Consider the following 9971-nt stretch of genomic DNA (forward strand, 5'->3'; position numbering starts at 1 on the left):
TCTCAGCTTCTGCTATTATATATATATATATATATAGAGATAATTAAATAAGTGGCGATTCTATTGTAAAACCTTTAATCTAAATGGAAAAATATAATTAGTCGAATCTCCATTTTGAGAGGCAATAACATGACTCCACTTATTCACTTGGGTTTACCCCAACATCCTAAAAAAGGGTTGGGAGCACAGTCTCTCACAATGGTGAATTCTGATTTGGTTGTGTTGTTGCAAGTTGTGATGGGTTTTTGGTTGGGTTATGGTGGTTCGGTTGACTAGTTGGGTTGTTGAGCTTTTTTTTTTTTTTTTTGGTAGGGATATTATTTGAAGATATTTTAATGTGTTGAATCTTAAAATAGAATGTGCGATGTAGAATACATTATAAAATGATGTGTTAACAAAAAAAAAAAAAAGAGTAAGTTTTGTTATGAAAAAAATGACATTTGGGATAGAAGAGTCGATGCTAGCGCTCCTAGAGTAATTTTTATACGTGATATAATTTGGTTGAATTGTTGGGATTAGTATTTCCCAGATTGTGAAAGGAAGAAAAAAATAAAAGAAAAGAAAAGGCCAACTTTGCCCCATCTGGTGCAAGTCACAAAAGGCTTGATTCCACGTGACATTCATATGACCGCAAATCAAATGAGGGTTTTCCTCATCATCTTCTACCCCACAACTCAAGCACCATTTTCTTCCTCACACTCACACGCACACTTTATCTTCTGATCCCATTCTCTCTCTTTCTCTGTTTCGCTCAACTGATCGAGTTTGATGATGGATACTGTTCTCTCAAATTCAACATTATTTCCAAGACCACTCCTTCCTGTTAGAATAACCTTGAATTCAACAACCACTTATTTCTTCAAGAAGCTCCAAAAAAGAAGAGTAGTTAGGTTCCGTAAAAATCCTTGTGCTGACACAGTAGTTGTTGCTGTTGGTAATAATAAGTCATCAACAATAATTACTTGTGGTGGTGGTATTAGGGAGATAGAGGAGAAGGAGTTCTCGGACGCGGTGTTGAAGTCAGACCGTCTTGTTCTTGTGGAGTTCGTTGCCAATTGGTGCGGTCCCTGCCGCTTAATCTCCCCGGCTATCGAATCAATTGCCCAGGTATTTAATTTATCTATCTATTTTTTTATTTACCTTTTGCATTGTTACACAAAATATCACCTCCATTCTAACCCAAAAGTATCACTACTTGCTGAGTAGGGTTGATGTAGCAGTAGCAGTAGCAGTAGCAGTAGTATTTCCTTGTTGACAAAGTTTAGTTACAAAACCTAAGATTACAAGTTTTCTCAATATTATTCACATTACTATGTGTTTTGAAATTTAACAGTTAAATTGCATGTTCTTTATATTCTTAATACACATCAAATTTTATGCCAATTGGATATTATTTATTATATGATTTATAAGTTTACATTTTATGCATAATTTTAACAAAAAAAAAAAAACTTACGATTTAAACAATTTATTGATGACATAGTTATTCATCTTTAATTTTATAGAAATTTTGCAAAAATGGAAGATGTAAGAAGAAAATTTACCTCCAATAATAAGATATTAAGTAAGGTTGTAACATTAGGTTACAATCAATTTTGTAGCTAAATTTTGTATTTCGTCTCTTATCTCACATGAATAGTAAATCATAATTATTTTAATTAGTTAAATTCTTCGTTCATATGAGAGAGTGGAGCATATACTAAATAATTACTCATTCTAGCATTTTTTTTTTTAAGTTTTTAAGAAGGTGGTATACATTATTAAGAAAGACTAACTATATTGGCTAAAATTACAGCGTTAACGTGTAAAGAAACATTGTTTATCCACATTGAGAAGTTGCTACTTATTCTAACATACGATTGTAGAAATAAAATTTTATGAATAATATTGAATTTACTATAAATTTTATTATAAAAAAAAAAATCTTAAATTAACTTGAAAAACTGACAACAGATATCGTTGGTGTCACTTCAACAACTAATAAATAAATAAATACATACATACATACATACATACATATATATATATATATATATTATATATTACTTTTCAGCAAATGTTGACACATGAATTACTTTAGTAACATGCACATAAATTTGCTTTTGTCTTGTTAACTAGAAACTTTTTTAGTAATCACGGAGTAAAAATGTAGTAATCAAATAATAATGTGGGGGCCATTTCACATTAATGGGCCAAAGCCCATCTGCTACATCAAGGCCTGTGAGTGAGTGGATAAGGGAGTTGGGACTAGCCTTGTGGGGTTATACTATAGGCTAGCTTGCACGCAAGCCAGACATGCCCAATACTTAGATGGCGTGAAAACAATACGGTAGGTTGGATGCGGCAAATGTAATTACAGCAGAATAATTGTTACAACGGGCACAACAAAAGATACTACGATAACGTAACTTTTATAATAAAGTATAACAAAAGAAACTATTATAGGACAACTATTATCGTGAATCAAATAAAAGATAATACAGCAGAACAACTGAAATAGCAAATAGAGTAAGGATGTCACAGTAGAATAATTAATAATTTGAAAACACTATAGCAGAATGAATAACAGCGTGAATATCAAATAAGCTAAAATATGCTGTAACAAGGGAATAACTACAATTTTAAGCAAGTGCAATAGCGTTAGCTCGCTCTCCCAATCTTGGGTTGAGTCATTTAGCAGGAATGGGTCCAAGAAGGGAACCAAACGGCAACACGGGTAACCTTGTTACAAGTTTCTGCAATTAAAGTTACTCATGCTGGAGAAAGGGCCTAAATGGTTTTGGGTTCCGATTCATAGAGTTTTAGAGGGTGGCAATGTCATGATGGAGAGAAAAGATGATCTATCGATGCATGCCTCTATTTCTACCCTGATTTCTCTCTTTTTTCCCTTTTTTTTTACCACTTTGTTTTCTTTTCTTTTGTTATCTGATTCTTAGTTTTTTCTCTTACTCTCCTTTCCCCTCTGTGAGGTCCTCCCTATTAATTGCTACCTCCTTTCCTTTTATATTGCTTGATTCCATGGGATTTCTCATTTTTGTCCCTAAGGCTTCACTAATCATTTTTGGTTTCTTGTGGGCATTTCTCTAGGACACTAACCTGTTGGTTACCCGGCCACTACCTCTACTCAGAGTGTACTTGCTGCACCACTCTTTATTTTAGGACAAAACTCTTTGTTTTGTTTTTCCCCCTTCCCTTCTCTGCCTTACCCGAATGGATAAGAATTGGAGGCTCTCTCTCTACTTATCCCAATGGCATGCATTAGGTGGCTCTGACCCTTTACTTGCCTCTTTTGGGCGAAATGTCATCCCAGCAAGGCATTTTTCTGAAAAGAAGCCTCGGTAGGAACTCCAAAATAAACCACTTTTCTCCTTACTATCAAACCACACCCTCTGAATTCCTTGATAGAGGACCCACCTCTCCTGTATTGGTTGGGTACAAGTGGGTGGTGCTCCAGCCCTTGTGTGAGTTCTACTATCCTTTGTGTTTATTTTCTTTTACTCCCATGCCATTTCTCTGTTCTTGCTTTGTCTCATTTTGTTGCATGTCCTAGGTTCATGCTATCCCTCATGGTGTGAAGAGTGTGGGCTTGGGCTTGTACTGCCTCCTTTTATTCCCTTCGTGGGCTTGGACATTGTCTTGGTAGAAGCCCTTGCCTGTCCAGCCCGCTGGGCTTCCATTTCTATTGCTCCTTTTCTTGCCATGCTTATGGGCTTGCCATGTTGGCCCATTGGATTTATTACCTCTTCTTTTGGGCTTCCACGACCCATTTACTTTACCTTTAGCTATCATTTTTGTCATGTTGGCCCATTGGGTTTATTACTTCTTTTCTTGGGCTTTCACGGCCCATTTACTTTACTTTTACCTCTTCCATTTCCCTTTTTCTCTCACCTTCCCCTATTGTTGGGCTTCTTCTGCCATTGGTTTTTTTTGTCAAAAATAGGCATCAACAAATAATTATGAATTTAATTTGGAGGATTCATTATTAATATACTAGAGAAAGGAATACAAACTAAGTAATTACTCATATGGTAATGGTAATATAATGATTGATGAATAATATTTAAGTTATTATAAATTTTACTCTAAAAATTTTCAAATTAACATAACAAACTGATAATGAATTTGCTATGAAATTCACGAATCAACATGACAATTTGATAATGAATGTGATTGATGTTACTTCTACCACTAATAAACAAGTATTTATGTCAATGTTTCTTTGGTAACTAATTATTTATCCCAATTACTTTTATATAAATATTGGCAAATAATATAAATATTATGAGTAATTTCTATATTTAATTATTTATTCATTAATATATATAATTTTATAACTTCAGGAATACGGAGACAGATTGAGGGTTGTAAAAATAGATCATGATACAAATCCAGGGCTAATTGAAGAGTACAAAGTTTATGGATTGCCAACTTTGATCCTCTTCAAGAATGGGGAGGAAGTTCCAGAAAGCAGGAGGGAAGGTGCAATTACGAAAGTGAAGCTTAAGGAATATGTGGATGCTTTGTTGGAGTCAGTATCAGTTGCATAGTTTTGCCTACCTTATCTTTCTACCTGTAATTTTATAATTTGCTATAATACTTTGTAAGTAAACAGGGTTTGTAATTTGTATATCCTGTTGAGTTGAGCAACCGTACTTGATCATCACACACAATTTTCTCCATGGTAACTTGGGTATGGTTATGTACAAATGATTAATCCTTTCGAGCACCCAATTACCATTTCACAAGTAGTGTCCCTCAACTCATGCCATTGCCAATGATAGGTGCTTGGTTCCATTGGTCACCAATTTTTGTTTTTATTTTATGTCACCACCCAAATCTCTCTGAGTCTCACATGGAACTGAGAATATATAATACATTCTCTTAACACTAACACCCACCCACGCAAAATGCTGCTAGTCCACCACCGACATGCATTTTGTACAATTTTATTGATGATTTTTTTGTATAAAGTGGAGCTGAATTATTTTTCCTCCTACAGGAAGTACCAGAGTTTATGATTGTACTATTCTTTAAGTTCTTGGGTGAAGACCCAAAACATAAGGAGCTTGGTTCTTAAAAGAATGAGGGACCAAAGATCAAATGTAGGGAAGGCTTCATTTAACCTTCTCCACTCCCCCAATCAAGTCTGAACTTGCAAGCAGCATAGCGGCATAGCATTTTACTCAAAAGATATCAAATCCCTTTACCAAGAAAATTTTAGTTTTTTTCTCAATAATCATATAAAAATATCTAATAATTAATAAAAATTAGGTTTTATGAACTAGATTTGTTATGCAGAAGAAGAGCAAAATACTCAGACATCTTTCATATCATACATACAATTTTCTAGATTTTCATAATTGGTATCATGTTGAATTTGGCTTATAATAAACTTCAGCATCACATAAATTTTTTCAGAATCAGGATGTATTTTATCATGAGCTATGAACCTATGAGGGTTTCCAAATATCTCCACAAAACTAAAACCTGGAGATTTCTTCACCCCTCTCCTCAACATGGCATCTCTCATGGTTCTTGCATCATCCCAGCGCTTCTCAGCTGCATAAATATTTGACAAGCCAACATATCGACCATCATGATCTGGCTCCAGCTCTATAAGCTTCCTTCCAACTATTTCAGCAAGATCTAATTTTCCATGGTTCATACACCCACTTAGTAGAGCACCTAACATTGAAGCTGTTGGCTCCACGGGCATTTGACTTATAAATTGATATGCATCTGCTACTTGACCAGCACGAGCCAGCACATCTACCAAGCAAGCATAGTGCTCACTCTTAGGTGTCATGCCATGTTTACCAAGACAATCAAAGAAATCCCAAGCTTTCTTTACTAATCCTCCATGAGCACAAGCAGTTAGCAAGCACAGGTATGTGATCTCATCCGGGGTGATCCCAACAATTTGCATTTCGGTGAACAATTCAAGTGACTCTTTGACCAATCCATGTGTTGCAAGACCTCCAATTACTGTATTCCAGATCAAAACATCAGTACGACTCATTGGAACCCCATGAAACACATTCAAAGCCTCTGGTATCGCCCCACATTTGGCATACATGTCCACAAGAGATGTTCGCAAGACTAAAGTTAAAGGCAACCCATTATCGATAACATACTGATGCATCATTCTCCCCTGCTCAAGTGCACCTAAGTGAGCACAAGCACACAAAACACTCACCATAGTCACCTCATTGGCCTTGGTTCCCGAAGCAGCAGCACGCATATTTTCAAACACAACCATAGCCTCCTGGTACTCCCCACTCTTAACATAACCATCAATCAAAGAGCTCCACGACACAACATCCCTCTCTGGCATCAATTCAAACACTCCCCGCGCAGATATCACATCCCCACATTTGGCATACCCATCCAACATTGCATTCCATGAAACCAAGTTTCTTGTAAGCATTCCATCGAATATTGTGCGTGCATATCTGATATCCCTGCAAGAAGCATACATATGAATCAAAGAGTTTTGAATAAACCTATCAGACTCAAACCCAGTTTTCAGGACATGGGTATGAACTGCCGCACCGAGTTCCAGCTTCAAAAGGCGTGCGGAAGCCTTTACAAGAAAAGGGTACGTCAAATAATCCGGGGAGACCCCAACTCGCAACATTTTAATAAAAACTGATACAGAAGGATTGGGGTTTTTGCTGTTCGAGTAGCCTCTTATGATTGTGTTCCAATAGAAGGTTTTTGGATTGTGAAGTTGTGAAAATAGCCTGTGAGAGTAATTGATGTCACCCCAATCAGATAGTGCAGAGAGAGAAAGAATTTTTGATACCAAAGGGTCATCTTGGGAGAGGCCAAGAGTGGTTATGAGAGCATAAATTTTCTTAAGCTCGTGCATTGATTTGCATTGATCAAGAACGGTGATTAGAGTTTGGTTTATACATGTAGGCTTAGGCAACGACGCATGCAACATTTACTTACTGCTCTGCTGCCAAGCACCGCTCCGTTGAATTCTTGCACGTCTGTGTTCGGACTTTCTAGAGTTCGGTTTATACTTTATAATGCCATTTTTACAAGGCAATGACAAATGTCAAATGTCTACTTGAATGGAATTTTTTGATTGGCCCTGTCAAAATGTACTTAATTGAATATAAACTTGAAATTTTGAAGACTAAATTAAACAGAAAGTAAAAATATATATAAAAACTAAAATGAATTTCGGTGAAACATAGGAAATAAGTTTTGCATTTTAACTTTAAAAAAAAAAAAATTTTGTGTTACAAATAAAGTCTATTTCGAATATAAAGTTTGGACAATGAAAAGTTTACTTGGAATGTGTTATCTCTTATCACTCAAGAAACATCTTAAAGCTATATATGAGAGAGAGAGAGAGAGAGAGAGAGAGAGAGAGAGAGAGAGAGAGAGAGAGAGAGAGAGATTGTTTTAATGTAATTACACAGATTTAATAGATATCAAAAAATGTTTGTGGATGACCACTTGAATACAAAGGCCTAGCTGGCTTGAAGCCTAGACGAAAAAACATCGAGAAGAAAAAGAAACCCACAGCAAGAGGTTAAATAGCCAGGATCCTCAGCAACCATCAAGAGGTGCGGATCCTTCTAGGCGCACAGTCAAAAGAAGATTAGGACAACTCAAAAGAAAAGGACAGGAAAAGAAAATAAGAAACAGAGCAAAAAAACACAAGCGCCAAAAGACCCAACGACCTCTCATGGCAGAAGTAGAAAGAGTCTCGGGGAACCAGAATAGAGAAATACGAAAAAGAGAATGGCAACAGGCGACCTTTCAAGTTGGCAGAATAGGATTCCGCCCAGATGGGAAAAAAAAGGGAAAAATGGAACTGTCAAACAGTGAGGCCGAGAAGGGCATACCTCAGCACATCCCGAAGAAGGTAACCAACCAGGGACTTTCAAAGGAATCAAAGCTGAAAGAAGGAAAGAATGAGAAAAACGGGAAATAGAACTTGCCGAGTGATAGGCACGGAACAGGCTCTGTTCACCAGAAGGCAAAACAGGGGAACCATTGGAAGGCCAGAACTTCATTATAAAAGGAAGGGGTAGGTTATGAAGACAAGGCAGCGAAAAAGAGAGAAAAAAGAGATTTTTAGAGAAAAGAACTATCAGTAAAGTTGTGGTGAAAGAAAGAAAACAAGGGAAAAATGAATATTGATTCTCGGTATCCTGTAAAAGCTACTATTGCACATACTCGGATTCAAAGAGAATCAAACTTTGCAAGTTTTGAAGGCTAAAATAGCCATTCAAGACTGTAATTTTTGAGCTTGATTGAACATTGTATCACGTCTTAGTGAGCCTTCTATAACCATAACAGAGAACATATTAATGAAATACGTCTCAGTAATTTAAGGATCCTTTTAGCATTATTTTGTTGTCTCTTTGTTGATCTTTTTACCTTGTTGTTTTGGCATGTCTTTCAATACGAATATTCTTGCTTGTCATTTTACTTGTATTGTAGGAAGTATCCCCTGTACATTACTTGACTCTTAAACAGCCTGTTAGCTGCGGTGAGTCAAGGCCCGGTTCACCAAACCACTTTTTAGGCCCGGGATCCTTGGGCCTGAGTGTCACAAAAAAAGGCACTCTCACAACGTTAAAGAAACTCTGGAAGTCTGACTTTAAGATTTTCTTTCCTGTTATGTAAATTTTCTTTAGGAGTTAGAGAGATTCACTCTCCCTAACTCTAAAGTAATTCTCCCCTGCAGAATTTATTCATGCATTGCTGCAGGTATCACTTCTACTCTCGTATTACATGTTTATTCTTTCATTAGCATGTGTATCTAATTACATTTTCCTTGTGAACATTAATCTCTAATATGATTTTCTTGTTTTTGAATCTTTATTTCATGAAAAAATGTAATGATTGTTTGGTCATGTGTGTTCATACGTTTGATCATATAGATGTAGGATATATATATATATATATATACATGATATAATCTTAGATTTGTTGTTCATTGTTGGTGAAAAATCAAATTTGAAAATTATTTTTATTTTTTATTTTAAATCCACTTTGTTTTCTACCAAAAAATTCAGATCTGAAATTTTATTTCAAAATTCATTTTGTTTTTTTAATTAAAAAATCATATTTGCAATTTCTCTTTGAAGTTCCTTCTGTTTTTCAATTAAAAAAAAAAAGAGAAAAAATCAGATTTGAGAATTCTTTTCAAAATCCATTCTATTTTCTAACAAAAAAAATTCAAATCTAAAATTTTATTTCAAAACTCATTCTTTTTTTTAATTAAAAAAAAAAAAAAACAGATTTACGATTTCTCTTTGAAGATCCTTCCGTTTTTTAATTAAAAAAAATAAGATTTGAAAATTCTTTTCAACACCCATTCTGCTTTCTAACAAAAATTCAGATTTGAAATTTTATTTCAAAATTCATTCTGTTTTTTAATTAAAAAAAATCAGATTTGCAATTTCTCTTCGAAGTTCATTTTGTTTTTTAATTAAAAAATCAGGTTTGCAATTTTTCTTCGAAGTTCATTCTGTTTTGTAATTAAAAGTCAGATTTGAAAATTCTTTTTAAAATCCATTCTGTTTTATAACAAAAAATTTAGATCTGAAATTCTATTTCAAAATTCATTCTGTTTTTTAATTAAAAATCAGATTTACAATTTCTCTTGGAAGTTCCTTCTGTTTTGAAATTAAAAAATTAGATTTGAGAATTCTTTTCAAATTCCATTACGTTTTAAAAAAAAAATTCAAATCTGAAATTTTATTTCAAAATTCATTCTGTTTTTTAATTAAAAAAAAAAAAAAATCAGATTTGCAATTTCTCTTTGAAGTTCCTTCTGTTTTTAATTAAAAAATTAGATTGGAAAATTATTTTCAAAACCCATTCTGTTTTCTAAAAAAAAATTAGATAAGAAGTTTTATTTCAAAATTCATTCTGTTTTTTAATTAAAAAAAAAAAAAATCAGATTTGCAATTTCTCTTCGAAGTTCATTCTGTTTTTTAATT

The 9971-nt window shown here is 34.4% G+C and overlaps 2 protein-coding genes across 2 annotated transcripts; one reads left to right on the forward strand and one right to left on the reverse strand.

Annotated features, from left to right (window-relative positions):
* Nucleotides 1-586: 586 nt before the first annotated feature.
* Nucleotides 587-4805, forward strand: LOC115981932 (thioredoxin X, chloroplastic-like). The gene is made up of 2 exons (XM_031104371.1): nt 587-1107; nt 4341-4805. Exons 1-2 carry the CDS (start codon nt 769-771, stop codon nt 4545-4547), a joined length of 546 nt encoding a protein of 181 aa, XP_030960231.1. The 5' UTR covers nt 587-768; the 3' UTR covers nt 4548-4805.
* Nucleotides 4806-5314: 509 nt separating this feature from the next.
* Nucleotides 5315-7018, reverse strand: LOC115981765 (pentatricopeptide repeat-containing protein At5g08305). Its single transcript, XM_031104111.1, has one exon. The coding sequence runs from the start codon at nt 6944-6946 to the stop codon at nt 5315-5317; it is 1632 nt and encodes a 543-aa protein (XP_030959971.1). The 5' UTR covers nt 6947-7018.
* Between the last annotated feature and the right edge of the window lie 2953 nt (nt 7019-9971).

Source organism: Quercus lobata, chromosome 3, assembly GCF_001633185.2.
Source record: "Quercus lobata isolate SW786 chromosome 3, ValleyOak3.0 Primary Assembly, whole genome shotgun sequence".
In the NCBI taxonomy this organism is placed as follows: Eukaryota; Viridiplantae; Streptophyta; class Magnoliopsida; order Fagales; family Fagaceae; genus Quercus; species Quercus lobata.